At 46.3% G+C, this 15,879-nt stretch overlaps 1 protein-coding gene across 1 annotated transcript in view; it reads left to right on the forward strand.

The window, feature by feature from the left end:
- Positions 1-15,879, forward strand: part of LOC146863780 (polymeric immunoglobulin receptor-like) — a 291,482-nt gene that overhangs the window by 255,545 nt on the left and 20,058 nt on the right. Inside the window, exons 5-6 of the mRNA XM_085628016.1 lie at positions 8,212-8,271; positions 8,457-8,516. Of these exons, the coding sequence (XP_085484142.1) occupies positions 8,212-8,271; positions 8,457-8,516 (120 nt within the window). The remainder of the gene's footprint in view (positions 1-8,211; positions 8,272-8,456; positions 8,517-15,879) is intronic.

A 15,879-nucleotide genomic window follows, 5' to 3' on the forward strand; every position in this document is an offset into this window, starting at 1 on the left:
TCTTTCCAGGGGTTATTTACTAAAACAGTACATTGTATGTGTTCCTGAATGTTATGTGTGAACACTGTTGATTTTTTTGTATAAAAAATGTTGGGGGGAAAAAAGAAAGAAAATGAATAATTTTTTATATTGATATCCTGCATATAAAAAGAAGTTAAATAAATAAGTATGATAAAAGAAATATTGTTAGTCCTGTTGATATGACTATTTTGATGTTGAGCCCATGTTGCATTGAATTGTGATAGAAGAAATATAGGTCCTGAGGGAACCCTTTTATATGCATGCTCACGCCATGCCATAGCATACATCTGCTTTGCTTCATCGAAGCGAGAGCAGGAAAACTACTCTCGCTTCCATTAAGCAAAGCAGAAATGCTTTTGGTTAAAGGGAGCTGCATGTTAGTAGCTCCCTTTGTCCAAAAAGCAATGCCGGCTTCCGCAGGAGGCAGGGAGCCAGCTGGGACCGCGGGGGCATTGGGGCTCCCCCTGCGGTCCCCAACGTGAGGCCAGGCCTCAGGCGATAGGATCCCCGGGGCCAAAATGACCCCCTCCCATAAAATTTTTTTTTTTTAAAAGATGCAAAGCCCTGGGGAGTGGGGTCCCCAGGGCGAAAATGGCCTCAGGAGGATGGCCCCCTCTTTTAAATCTAGATATATTCTTATAAAAAATTAATAAAAGTGGCCATGCCCTGGGGTATGGGGTCCCCGGGGCCGAAATCTGCCTCGGGAGGGGGACCGTGCTGCCCCTTTCTGTTTTTCTATTCTTTTTTTTTTAAATGGCTCAGGCCCTGGGGTATATGGTCCTAGGGGCCCAGAAGGAATTAAAGAAACTGAAAAGACAAGGCGGCATCACCCGGAGGGCCCCCCCGTACCACTCTGCAAATGCACCTCCTGTTGCGTTCTGGCTTGGGGGATTATGTACCCTTTAATCTTAAGGGTTCTTAGGGGCCAACTAGCCCACCAGGTACCTCCAGTAAGCCCCACACAGTGGGATTGCTGAGAGGTTGTCCGAGGCCATGCCCCTTTTTACACCACTCTGCAAACACCTCTTGGCGCGCTGCTGGTGGGGCGATGAGGTCTTCTTGTATCTTGAGGACCTCAGGACTAAAGTGGACTTCATCCTCCAAGCAGCAGTGACCCAGGAGGCGTGTTTGAAGAGTGGTGTAAAAAGAGGGTGTGGCCTCTGACCACTCTCAGCAATCTAGAGATAACAGGAGGGCTAGTTAGCCCCAAAGGACCCACGGGAGGCAAGGAGACTTCATCCACCAATAAAGAGCGCACCAGGAGGTGTGTTTGCAGAGGGGTGGAGAAAGGAGTCGTGGCCTGTGTCCACCTCTCAGCAATCACACTATCTGGGGCTTGCTGGAGGTATCAGCTAGGCTAGTTGGCCCCTAAGGGCCGCCAACAGCGAAGGGGACTTTAATCCCTAACCAAGAGCGCGCCTGGGAGCGCGTTTGCAGAGTGGTGGGCAAAGGGGCCGTGGCCTGCTATGAGAACTTGCCAGTCCTGCTGCGTGGGACTTACTGGAGGTAATAGGACAACCTTGGGGGCCAACTACCCCTCCTGTTACCTCCAGTAAGTCCCACACAGTGGGATTGCTAAGAGGTCTTCAGAGGCGACGCCCCTTTCTCTACCACTCTGAAAAAGCGCCTCCTGGCAAACTACTGGTTGGGGGATGAAATCCACTTTACTCCTGAGGGACTTTGGGGGCCGAGCAGCCCTCCTGGTACCTCCTGTAAGTCCTATGCAGTGGAATTCCTGAGCGCTGGTCGGAGGCCCAGCCCCTTTTCTCCACCACTATGCAAATGCGACTACTAGTTGTATCAGGTCTCGGATTTGTGAGAGTTAGAGCTGTTGGCGTTATAAATGTAATAGTTTTTTAGTAATGTTTTTTGGAATGGAGTGGCTGTACGTTGTGTGTAGTGAAATTATGTGGTATTTTGTGCAGTGAAATTATGTGGATAGAAAGTATGTGGTATTTAGTGTATAGGAATTATGTAGGATTATATGCTATGGAGACTAATTATGTGGTATGGTAGTCTGTGTTGTGGAGTAGTAACCTCAGGTTTAGTCTTCCTCCTTACTATAGAAGTTAAAGTATAAACTCAATGAGACAAAAAAAAGAAGGAACCACTGAGGAGCACTGTCGGACCTAGTCAGAGGTATGAGCAGGGCCACTGGAATCATGCAACTCTTTGACTGCACCGATTTACGCACAATTGTACATTTTCCGCATTTGCCACATAATCCATCATCTGCTGCATAATCTGCAGATTTGAACAAAAAAAAAACTTGCTCAAACGGATCGGACATTACCAAAAATGCAGCGGCAAGTGTTACAGCGTGGTGGAAGGCCCTTTGCAAACAGAGACTGGTCACTTGGTACTTATTCCTAAATGTGGGTGTTAAATTGGTACTAATAGTATGCAAACCACTCTTGCTTCTTTCTGCTCCTCTCTTGCCTCTTTTTACACTTCTCTTGCCTCTTTCTGCACTATTCTTGCCTCTTTTTGCACAATTGTTACTCTTTCTGCACCTCTCTTGTTTTTTTCTGCATTTCTCTTGCTTCTCTCTGAAATTCTCTCGCCTCTTTTTGTGTACTCAAATGGGAAGTGGAAGCTGTAAAGTTTAAAGGTCTGCGTGCTCTCATAACTGCGGTATACCTCTACTTGTACATGTATTCTTACATGTGTTATGCATCTGAAGATGGTAGCTTAAAAACCGGGTAGCTTCTCCTGTAGGTGGTCAAATCTTCTCAGTTCTGCTCTGTCATTCGATAGCATAGGTAGACATGTCTTATGTATACAGGTGTTTTAGAGCCCCTCAAATATACTATTGAATACCCATGTGCCCTGTATTATGAGCGGAAAGAAATGCATACACCTATTTGTACACACATTTACAGGATATGCTGTTTGAAACACAGGTATTCAAGTATTTGTAGGTTTGTTGTTATGTAACGTGTCACTAGGTAAAAGCAGAGACACATGCATGCATACCTTCACAAACTTGGTGAGACTTACAACAGTGATATGGTTAGGATTGTTGTTTTTTATTTGGTAGGCGTAACATTCTGAGCAGTCGATGAATAGTGAACCTTCAAGAGAAAAGTGAGGTTTAAGACATCTGTGGACAAGGATTAGTGATGAGGCTACTTTGTATGCGTCTGTAGTAAGGTACAGTAGTCTCTTTCTTCAACTCTGTTTCTTTTTCTGCAATTAACTTGTTTCTTTCTGTGTCTTTCTTTCTCTTTCTGCACACGTCTTACCTATCTAGGTGTAGTTCGAAATTAGCTTTTACAAAACCTTAGAAATTCACTGAAAAAACACACAGTTTTCAGGGACATTATATTTAGGAATTAACATTTAAAACCCTTGGACATTCACTGAAAAAAATACAGGTTTCAGGGACGTTATGGTTAGGCTGACATTTTGCTCGTACAAAACCAGAGAAATACGGCCGTTATAGGTTAGCTGAGCTAACTATAGCTCACGCTCCTGCACAGCACTGCTGATGACGTCGCATATTACATCACTCATGACATGGTCAGTGACATCACTGATGACATCTCAAATGACATCACTGATGACATCATCCACTTAATATTTGATGCACCTCTTCACACCGTAATATAACCTTTGAGACACCCACTCTAAAATACAGACTACCGTTCTCGAAACAATAGACATACCAATACCAGTTAGTACATGCCCACTCACTGATTCATAGGTGTACACACATCCACTCACTCACCCATACAGTCACTCATTCACGTAGTCACTCATCTATAACAGCCACTGATATGCAATCATATACCCATACAGACACTCACACACCACCACTCACCCATATAGTTACACACACATGCAAAGAATCAATCACATTGCCATTTACTCACCTATACAGTTATACACACACCACCACACTTATTCATACAGATACTAACACATACTTAATCTATCATACAATCACTGACACAAGCACACACTCATCCATACAGTCACTCTCACAATCCTCACATTCGCTTATAGGATCTTAGATACTCCAACACTTATATATAGTTACTCACACATGTACCACTGAGACATCCATTCACTCACCAACACAGCCATACACACACTCACCCACCCAAATAGCACCTCGCAGACGCACCCATGAACCCATACACCCACTCACACATCCATGCAGGGAGTCACCCCCCCACTCACCCACACAGACATTCAGGCACCCATACAGGTACTCAGACAACCAATCATTTACCCATACAGACACTCATATAGCTACTCCCCACCCAAGCAGCCACTTACACACCAACTGACAGACTGATGCAGACATTCACACTGATAAGTCATTCACCCATGCATTCACTAAGACATGTTTAATCACTCACTTATACAGTCAGTCACGCACCCAGTAAATCATCCATTCAGACACTCATACACCCACTCATTTTTCAATACACCTTTGCGTATATTTATATATATATATATATATATATATATATATATATATATATATATATATATATATATATGTGTATGTATGAACTGAAAGGTTTGCCTTTTGTGGGAAGCACCCGGAGCAATCTTCTTTGCACAAAGGAGTACCTGCAACCATTTACCATCCAATGCAGGCTGCGACGCGTTTCGGGCCTTGCGCCCTTCTTCCTGGCAGCATTGAAAAACCACAAGCCATGGTTCCAGATGCTTCCCTCAATTTATTTAATTAACATAGTCATGCCCTTGTGGGCCGGCAGCACACTCACCGCCTCGTAAAGCATCATGGGTCTGGTAGTCCTTCTTTGTGGAAAAAAATAATTAAAAACACACAGGTAAGTGAGATGTCACGGGTGGCAGGAGACTTCCTCATAGTGCAAAACTGCTCCTCACGTATTCGGCTGCCCCAATAAACAGCCACGGACCCGCTGGTGATATCGCGGTGGTGTTTTCCCTCGACCTGGCGGGCCGAATTATCTGAACTGAAAGGTTTGCCTTCTGTGGGAAGCACTCGGAGCAATCTATGTGTATGTATATACCGTTCTTAAACTTTTTAGAAACACTCACTGTTAGAACTGGGGGTCTCTAGTTGGCAGAGGTAGGTACCTCACCAAATAGGGACCCTTGCTTCTAAGCCAGGGAAAGGGGATTACACTACTGGATAACCCCTACTCACCCCCTTGGTAGCTTGGCACGAGCAGACAGGCTTATCTCAGAGGCAGTGTGTTAAGCATTTGTGAACACATACAGTAATAAAGTGAAAACACTACAGATGGACACCACACAGGTTTTATAAAAGTAAGTATTCTTTATATAGACTTAACACAAGACCACAAAGGACAAAAATCCACAATACTGTACTCAAAATTGACTTAATGATGGTAGAAGTAACTTAGTTCAAGTTGGTGGTAAATGCGACACAGTTCTCACAAAAGTACCTGGATGCGTAACGCAAAATAAACAAAAGGCTTGTACGTTGGAGATGTTTGGGTTCCTTGCTTCGGGGGGAGATGACGCGTTGCGCCTCAATGCTTGCGCAGAGTAGGGGATGCGTCTTGATACTTACCAGAGAGGAGGTGATACGTAGATTCTCGTACTGCAGCCCAGTTGCGATGCGGCAAGATGGTGCATCTATGCAATGCGACAATCCGGTGCAATGCAATAAGTTGGCACCCTTGATGCGATGACGTGTAGACGATGCGTGCACGCCTGGTGGCCGTGCAGCGACTCTGTAACTTTGGAGCCGCAACAGTTCCTGCGACATGCTTCTCCGGTGATGCGACGACAACCTCTGCGGCAGCGTCACGCTTCTCCGGTGATGTGTCGGGTAACAGCTTTGACGTAGACACTCTTCTCTGGTGATGGGGCGGCGACCTCTGCGGCAGCGACACGCTTCTCCGGCGATGGGACAGCAACAGCTGCAGCTGCGACACGCTTCTTCTCATTGAGTCGCGCTTCCAGCTCCTAGCGACACGCAGGCTTCTGCAGGCAGAATTCCCAGCAAGCAAATTCAGAGTGGAGCTGGGGGTGAAGTCTTTTGTCCCTGAGACTTCAGCAGGAGGCAAGCACAAGTTCAAGGCCTTGGAGAAATATTCTGCAAGATGATGAAAGTTCGGTAAAAAGTTCCTTCTCCTCTCCTTGGCAATAAAGACACCACTGCAGGCCAACCCAACAACACAGCACACTGGCAGGGGGGCAGTCCAACTCCTACAGCTTCCTTGGTTCTTCTCCTTGGCAGAGGTTCGTCTTGTTGTTTCAGAAGTGATCTCAAGTCTTGGGGTCTGGGTCCCCATATTTATACTACTATTCTCTTTGTTCTCTGAAGGCAGAGAGGCCTGGGCCTAGTCCAAACCAGTTCTGATCAGTCCTGGAGCACTTTGTTGACAAGACTCCTTCTTTCCTTTCACAGTGTAGGCCAGGGACATCAGACGCACCACAGGAGGTGGAGCCAGCATTGTGGAGGGAAGGCACAGCCCTATTCAGGTCCCAGGTGCAACTCCTCCAACCCATCTACATGCAGATCTCTCTATTCAGCCCTGTGCTGACTCAACCTGTCTCCTGGATTCCCCCAGCCCATGTCACTCAAACTCCGGACAAGAAATACACAACCTAGCACAGGCAGGCTTGGATAGATAGGCAAGAAAATACCTACTTTCTAAAAGTGGTATTTCCAAACACAGAATGTTAAAACCAACTTCACTAAAAGATGTATTTTATCATTCTGAGTTCAGGCATACTAAACTTGTATTTCTACCATGTTCCTTGGGTCAGTTAGGATTATAGGATTTTATAAACAAACTGCCCATTCTGGCCTATGGGGAACAGGTAGCCGTGCAATAGTGAGAAACGAAAATGGCTGTAATTCACTATTAGGACATGCCACACACACCAGGGCATGTCCTACCTTATACTTCATTGCACCCTGCCCTTGTGCCTACCTTAGGGGTGTCTGATATGAAGATAAGGGAAGGTTTAGGGACTGGCAAGTGGTTGCACTTGCCCAGTCAGCATGACAGTACCAGACTGCACGCAGGCTCTGCAATGGCAGACCTTAGACACACTAAATACTTGTTTTTTTAAGTAGATGCTGTCTGATGCTGCTTTTGTATTGTTTCCTTTTCACCTAAAAAGTGCTTTAGTTGTATGGTGAGGCCTTGTGAGTGACAGAGATATACACTCTCTCTCTCGTCTTCCTTCGTTCTCTGTGTGCCAATGGCTACTGTGGAGGTAGCTGGCTTTAAAGACAGGTTTGTCCATCAGCCTTGTTATCAACCCACAAGCCACTGAGCATTTAAACTACTTAAAATGGTAGTTTACATCCATGATAAGGCTTCAGGCTATTTTTTTATACAATAGATGTCCCTATAGCTGTCAAGTGCTACCTGGATAGTCTCTTTAGTTTGACATTTTCAGGCACCTTTTAAAAAAGATTTTTTTTTACCTTTTTGACACAGCCCCATCAAAATGGTAAACAAAAATATTGATGACAACACACCATAAGAGCATAAGCATCACAATGCATATGCCATGGGGGCAATGGCGCGTGCACATGGTGGCCCTCTTGGAGTGGGTCTGCAAGGATGCTGCTGTAGATGCACAGGCATCAATCCATTGACGTTGTTCTTCTGATGTGCTAGGAACTTTAAACAACTATAGCAAAGCCTGACGCTCCTTTAAATACAAGACCTATTGGCTTTGCAAATGCTTGTTTAAATGGTTGGCCTAAGGCTCTCCTGTCATCTCATTTTCGTATTTTATAGAAGAGAAAGGGTGTGTATTTTGAAGCCTCCTTTGCCTGCATTATAGTCTTGTTTTTGTTTCTTTATGAGATGAAGGTTGGGTGGCAAAGGAGCTATTTTTTCAGTCCTTTGCTTCTTTCTATCTGAGGAACAAAAGAAGGACCACATTGAAGACTCCATTGTCTAAGCTTTATTTCAAATAGAAACAAATACAAGACTGCATTGAATGTAAAGGTGTGTTCAACATAGGGCACCTTTTGTTTCTTGCATTTGTCTGACTGTGATATGCTGATAATGGGGCACGCGTTTTAGTCCATTAAGTACAGACCAATAGACTTTGCCAGTTCTCGTTTACAAATGTTATTACAAAGCACTAACCTCTCCACTTTTGCACCAGGATTGTGTTCATTTCATTTTTGCAGTTTATTGTTTCGTTTTTCTATTAAGTAAATCTACCTTTTCTGATTTTATCCCCTAGAACCAACCAAAACACAACCACCAGTAACACCAACAGATGGCAGTATCTTTGATGATAAAGGTGAGTCTTTGTGTTTTAGTCCATTAAATACAGACCTATTGACTTGGCCAGTCCTTGTTTAAAGATGCTGTTATTGCCAAGCACTAACCTCTCTTTGCACCAGGATTATACTTGTTTCTTTTTTGCAGTTTAATGTGTCTTTTTTTTCTATGGGGTAATCTATCTCCTCTGATTTTAACATCTAGAACCAGCTAAAACACAGCTGCCAGTAACACAAAAGGAATCAAGTACCTCAGATGAAAAAGGTGAGCCTTTGACACACAAAGTTGAATACTGCATTTTGTATTTAAATTGTCGTTTTATAGTATTTGATGACTACATTATGCAAATTTTAGAAGTCAATAGTATTCTTTTTGAGAATACTAATGTAAGAAGACTAGTTATGCAGTTTTCATTTGCAAAGATTAAATCTATTGAACACAAACGTACCATTGATAACTTTAATACTCCTGGACTGCGATGAGTTCTAACAGACTGCTAAAGAAATATTTATGTTCTATAGGTGTAGTGTTCATTTATTGTGCAAAATCAGATAAATTAAAAAAGTAGTGTGAGATTATGTCTCCAGCCTGGGTTTGCCTCCTAAATATCCAGTAGGGAATATTGTGATAGAATATGGATAATATGATGCATATGGAAAGGTAAGTCAGTGTAGATTTGTTGCATACTTAACACTACTTAAATGTACCTTGACGGTATACAAGTCTTGAAGGTGCCGGCTGTGGAGTTAAGAATAGTCAATCTATACTTCCTCTATATGCATTGCCCTCTCGATGTTTTGTTCCTCAATATTTTGTCTACGATGTTATGATACTGCGATATTCCTATGCTTGATATCCCGTCGGACAATCTGCACCTGCAGTGCTGCCTTTCTTCTGCTGAGACCCAGCTCATGAGAGCCTGTGTGATACTTCCTGCTTTGCTGCCTTTCTTCTGCTGAGACCCAGCTCTTGAGAGCCTGTGTGATACTTCCTGCATTGCTGCCTTTCTTCTGCTGAGACCCAGCTCTTGAGAGCCTGTGTGATACTTCCTGCATTGCTGCCTTTCTTCTGCTGAGACCCAGCTCTTGAGAGCCTGTGTGATAGTCCTGCAGTGCTGCCTTTCTTCTGCTGAGACCCAGCGCTTGAGAGCCTGTGTGATACTTCCTGCAGTGCGGACTTTCTTCAGCTGAGACCCAGCTCTTGAGAGCCTGTGTGATACTTCCTGCATTGCTGCCTTCCTTTCGTCTGCTGAGACCCAGCTCTTGAGAGCCTGTGTGATACTTCCTGCATTGCTGCCTTTCTTCTGCTGAGACCCAGCTCTTGAGAGCCTGTGTGATACTTCCTGCAGTGCTGTCTTCTCCTGAGACCCAGCTCTTGAGAGCCTGTGTGATACTTCCTGCTTTGCTGCCTTTCTTCTGCTGAGACCCAGCTCTTGAGAGCCTGTGTGATACTTCCTGCATTGCTGCCTTTCTTCTGCTGAGACCCAGGTCTTGAGAGCCTGTGTGATACTTCCTGCATTGCTGCCTTTCTTCTGCTGAGACCCAGCTCTTGAGAGCCTGTGTGATAGTCCTGCAGTGCTGCCTTTCTTCTGCTGAGACCCAGCGCTTGAGAGCCTGTGTGATACTTCCTGCAGTGCGGCCTTTCTTCAGCTGAGACCCAGCTCTTGAGAGCCTGTGTGATACTTCCTGCATTGCTGCCTTTCTTCTGCTGAGACCCAGGTCTTGAGAGCCTGTGTGATACTTCCTGCATTGCTGCCTTTCTTCTGCTGAGACCCAGCTCTTGAGAGCCTGTGTGATACTTCCTGCAGTGCTGCCTTTCTTCTGTTGAGACCCAGCTCTTGAGAGCCTGTGTGATACTTCCTGCATTGCTGCCTTTCTTCTGCTGAGACCCAGCGCTTGAGAGCCTGTGTGATACTTCCTGCATTGCTGCCTTTCTTCTGCTGAGACCCAGCGCTTGAGAGCCTGTGTGATGCTTCCTGCATTGCAGCCTTTCTTCTGCTGAGACCCAGCGCTTGAGAGCCTGTGTGATACTTCCTGCATTGCTGCCTTTCTTCTGCTGAGACCCAGCACTTGAGAGCCTGTGTGATACTTCCTGCATTGCAGCCTTTCTTCTGCTGAGACCCAGCGCTTGAGAGCCTGTTTGATACTTCCTGCATTGCTGCCTTTCTTCTGCTGAGACCCAGCGCTTGAGAGCCTGTGTGATACTTCCTGCATTGCTGCCTTTCTTCTGCTGAGACCCAGCACTTGAGAGCCTGTGTGATACTTCCTGCATTGCAGCCTTTCTTCTGCTGAGACCCAGCGCTTGAGAGCCTGTTTGATACTTCCTGCATTGCTGCCTTTCTTCTGCTGAGACCCAGCGCTTGAGAGCATGTGTGATACTTCCTGCATTGCTGCCTTTCTTCTGCTGAGACCCAGCGCTTGAGAGCCTGTGTGATACTTCCTGCATTGCAGCCTTTCTTCTGCTGAGACCCAGCGCTTGAGAGCCTGTGTGATACTTCCTGCATTGCTGCCTTTCTTCTGCTGAGACCCAGCTCTTGAGAGCCTGTGTGATAGTTCCTGCATTGCTGCCTTTCTTCTGCTGAGACCCAGCTCTTGAGAGCCTGTGTGATACTTCCTGCATTGCTGCCTTTCTTCTGCTGAGACCCAGCGCTTGAGAGCCTGTGTGATACTTCCTGCATTGCAGCCTTTCTTCTGCTGAGACCCAGCGCTTGAGAGCCTGTTTGATACTTCCTGCATTGCTGCCTTTCTTCTGCTGAGACCCAGCGCTTGAGAGCCTGTGTGATACTTCCTGCATTGCTGCCTTTCTTCTGCTGAGACCCAGCGCTTGAGAGCCTGTGTGATACTTCCTGCATTGCAGCCTTTCTTCTGCTGAGACCCAGCGCTTGAGAGCCTGTTTGATACTTCCTGCATTGCTGCCTTTCTTCTGCTGAGACCCAGCGCTTGAGAGCCGGTGTGATAGTTCCTGCAGTGCTGCCTTTCTTCTGCTGAGACCCAGCGCTTGAGAGCCTGTGTGAAACTTCCTGCATTGCTGCCTTTCTTCTGCTGAGACCCAGCGCTTGAGAGCCTGTGTGATACTTCCTGCATTGCTGCCTTTCTTCTGCTGAGACCCAGCGCTTGAGAGCCTGTGTGATGCTTCCTGCATTGCAGCCTTTCTTCTGCTGAGACCCAGCGCTTGAGAGCCTGTGTGATACTTCCTGCATTGCTGCCTTTCTTCTGCTGAGACCCAGCACTTGAGAGCCTGTGTGATACTTCCTGCATTGCAGCCTTTCTTCTGCTGAGACCCAGCGCTTGAGAGCCTGTTTGATACTTCCTGCATTGCTGCCTTTCTTCTGCTGAGACCCAGCGCTTGAGAGCCTGTGTGATACTTCCTGCATTGCTGCCTTTCTTCTGCTGAGACCCAGCACTTGAGAGCCTGTGTGATACTTCCTGCATTGCAGCCTTTCTTCTGCTGAGACCCAGCGCTTGAGAGCCTGTTTGATACTTCCTGCATTGCTGCCTTTCTTCTGCTGAGACCCAGCGCTTGAGAGCATGTGTGATACTTCCTGCATTGCTGCCTTTCTTCTGCTGAGACCCAGCGCTTGAGAGCCTGTGTGATACTTCCTGCATTGCAGCCTTTCTTCTGCTGAGACCCAGCGCTTGAGAGCCTGTGTGATACTTCCTGCATTGCTGCCTTTCTTCTGCTGAGACCCAGCTCTTGAGAGCCTGTGTGATAGTTCCTGCATTGCTGCCTTTCTTCTGCTGAGACCCAGCTCTTGAGAGCCTGTGTGATACTTCCTGCATTGCTGCCTTTCTTCTGCTGAGACCCAGCGCTTGAGAGCCTGTGTGATACTTCCTGCATTGCAGCCTTTCTTCTGCTGAGACCCAGCGCTTGAGAGCCTGTTTGATACTTCCTGCATTGCTGCCTTTCTTCTGCTGAGACCCAGCGCTTGAGAGCCTGTGTGATACTTCCTGCATTGCTGCCTTTCTTCTGCTGAGACCCAGCGCTTGAGAGCCTGTGTGATACTTCCTGCATTGCAGCCTTTCTTCTGCTGAGACCCAGCGCTTGAGAGCCTGTTTGATACTTCCTGCATTGCTGCCTTTCTTCTGCTGAGACCCAGCGCTTGAGAGCCGGTGTGATAGTTCCTGCAGTGCTGCCTTTCTTCTGCTGAGACCCAGCGCTTGAGAGCCTGTGTGAAACTTCCTGCATTGCTGCCTTTCTTCTGCTGAGACCCAGCGCTTGAGAGCCTGTGTGATACTTCCTGCATTGCTGCCTTTCTTCTGCTGAGACCCAGCTCTTGAGAGCCTGTGTGATAGTTCCTGCATTGCTGCCTTTCTTCTGCTGAGACCCAGCTCTTGAGAGCCTGTGTGATAGTTCCTGCAGTGCTGCCTTTCTTCTGTTGAGACCCAGCTCTTGAGAGCCTGTGTGATACTTCCTGCATTGCTGCCTTTCTTCTGCTGAGACCCAGCGCTTGAGAGTCTGTGTGATACTTCCTGCATTGCTGCCTTTCTTCTGCTGAGACCCAGCGCTTGAGAGCATGTGTGATACTTCCTGCATTGCTGCCTTTCTTCTGCTGAGACCCAGCTCTTGAGAGCCTGTGTGATACTTCCTGCATTGCAGCCTTTCTTCTGCTGAGACCCAGCGCTTGAGAGCCTGTTTGATACTTCCTGCATTGCAGCCTTTCTTCTGCTGAGACCCAGCGCTTGAGAGCCTGTTTGATACTTCCTGCATTGCTGCCTTTCTTCTGCTGAGACCCAGCGCTTGAGAGCATGTGTGATAGTTCCTGCATTGCTGCCTTTCTTCTGCTGAGACCCAGCGCTTGAGAGCCTGTGTGATACTTCCTGCATTGCTGCCTTTCTTCTGCTGAGACCCAGCTCTTGAGAGCCTCCTGTGATACTTCCTGCATTGCTGCCTTTCTTCTGCTGAGACCCAGCTCTTGAGAGCCTCCTGTGATACTTCCTGCATTGCACGGCTCATTCCATGACTCCTGTGCGAGTCCAAAAAACGATGCAGCCTGATGCCGCTGCAGAAGAACAATGTCCAGGGGGCCTGACAGGTGGGACTGTGTACCCCGCCACTGCTAGTTGCCCACTTTGCATGGTTGATGGTTCCCATATCACTCCATGATCAAAGACCAAAGAAAATGTGCCCTCTGCTGAGCAGTGCGGTCAAGTTAAGCTGCAGAACCAGATATGGCAGGAAACTGAACCAGGCATTGAACCGTTACCTAAAGACCTCTGCCAAGCAAAGATGTGTTAATATCATGCAAAATACTAGCACTACTTGGATAATGCATTAATTGTGAGTTTTAGATGTGCACCCTGGGTTGGTCATTCTGCCTCACCCCCGACTCACTCCCACTCGACCAAACCATATTTCTTTTATTTCTTTACCGTTAGTCACCTCGGTCACAACACATGTCAAAAGGATCGCCAACTGCTCTTGATGCTGAAGTGAGATGTGTAAAGCGGACAGGTCCCCCAGGGGGGTCCTGGGGCTGGCTTCAAGGCTACCTGAAAGCAGACAGTATTCTCAGACTTGTTGAAACTGACAGGCTTTTCTTTTTTTTTAAACAGCGATGTCTCCGATGTTGTGCATCATGCCAGAGGAACTTGATTCTAGACTAGCGACCCGAGATGGGGGAAAGACCTGTCTCCCTTTCTCGCTCGATGTACCTTGACCAGCCGACAGGTGGATAATCGAAGATTTCTCGAGGGGTCAAACTCTTTCATCCTTTCCCTGAGAATGGTCACCTTATTGAGTCAAATAGGCCTGGAGAACTGGCCTGACACTCTCCAAAAACTATAGCAATATATATCCCCACCTTGCACTTGAGCAATACTTAGGCACAGCACAAGTAACTACAGGTGTGAGGCAATAATGTCTTCTAGCAGGCACAGAAGAAATAATTATTACTAATGAAAATAGGAATAAACCCCACCAAATAATGTAGTAGTGTTTCTAATCACCTGGAACAAGGTAAAACGAATGACCCACACTGGAGCAATATTCTCCCCAGAAGATACTATAGAATGATGAGGCATCAAGGGACTTCCAGAGTTTTCTGCGGGCTTTACGCCATGGAGAGGTATGGAGTGCGACATTATCCGCTCCTCTGAGGAAAGATAGCCACTGTTGCCACATTCTAAAAGACACATCATTGGTGTTTTTCCACTTACTCAATACAGTTTTACAGGCTAAGGTGAGCATGAGATCTAGCAAATATCGATTATTTACATTTTCGACTTTAGGATCCAAAGCACCTAATATAATATATGAAAATTCTCTTGAAGGGACTATGGCCCATAAGGGGCCGTGTTATGACTGGGTTGTGTGCCCGAAGTGATTGGGCTCAATGGTGATTGAGCTGCATTGCACCTATGTGATGTAGGTTGGGGGGAGTGGCAAGGCCTACAGGGATCGGTTTCCATTTATTGGAGCAATGCAGCTGGACAAAGAGGCTACAATCAGAGTGCAGCATACGCTGGAGTCCCGCTGATCCCAATGTTGGAGGCTGGAGTGATCACCAGCTCTTTTTAAGGGTCATTGAGACATGTCCAGTGATTGTGACTGTGCTGTAACTAACTGTATATTGGACGCTGCTTGGAGCCTACAACAGCATTGGCCATTTGCGGGAGCCTGTGCTAGCTGCCGCTGGTTGAAACAAGGTGGCTTGAATCTCTATTGGACAGATGCCACTGCCTACTGAAACCTGTAAGACATTAGGTTATTGGTTGAGGGGGGTGAAATGCTACTCTAACATAAACAAGCCTTGTCAGGGTAAACCACAAAACTCACTAAATTAACCTGTGTTTAATCCTCTGGTAGCTTGTAAAAAAGCAGTTGGGCTTAATTTAGAGGCAACGTATAAAGTATTTATGTAGCACACAAACAGTGATAATGTAAAAACAAACACACAAAAAAATACGAAACCAATTTAAAGAAATAGTATACATTTTAATAAAATATAAGACATCAAAAAGGAACTACATCCAATTCGTAGAACTGGAGTTATGAATTTTGTGAAGCTTTGAGTGCAAAATAGCTCCTAAAAGATCAAAACGTCAATTGTGGGTATTTAGTAGTGGGAGACCGGGACAAAGTCAAACATTACGGCCAACTGTGATGGAGCGAGGGTCGAATATACCAAGTGCATTGTACCCAGTCTGATTTACCTTCGGACTCAGAAGAAATTTTTAAGAAACTTTCCTGAGAAGGTAAACTTTAATGGGACAGGGCAATCAGTGGTGTCTGAGGAGGAAGCGTTGTCGCCGGGGAGCCGCTGTAAGGAGTTGCGGTAAAGGTTTCTACCATCGGACTTTGTCACTCTTTTGGAAGTCAAAAATATCCAGCAGAACAAAGCTGCAGGCTGTAGTCAATGAGGGGCTCCACAAGGACGAATACCTTTGCTTTGCGGGAGCTACTGCTGAGTCAGACCAACAGGCAATGCACCTTGGTGATCTGGCGAACAGGTAGATCCTGCTCTTCTATTGGTTGTCAGGTCACTTTTTGGTGGAAATTTTTCTAAGTCCAAACTTTTAGGGTTAGGTAGGAGCAGCACCTTTCATATCGAGCCAAGAGTACAGGACTAGGGGGCCACCATTTGGTGGGTTAGGACTCACTGCAGCAGAGGCCAAGTGCAGGGTTCAAG

Source organism: Triturus cristatus, chromosome 2_1 (assembly GCF_964204655.1).
Source record: "Triturus cristatus chromosome 2_1, aTriCri1.1, whole genome shotgun sequence".
NCBI lineage: Eukaryota > Metazoa > Chordata > Amphibia > Caudata > Salamandridae > Triturus > Triturus cristatus.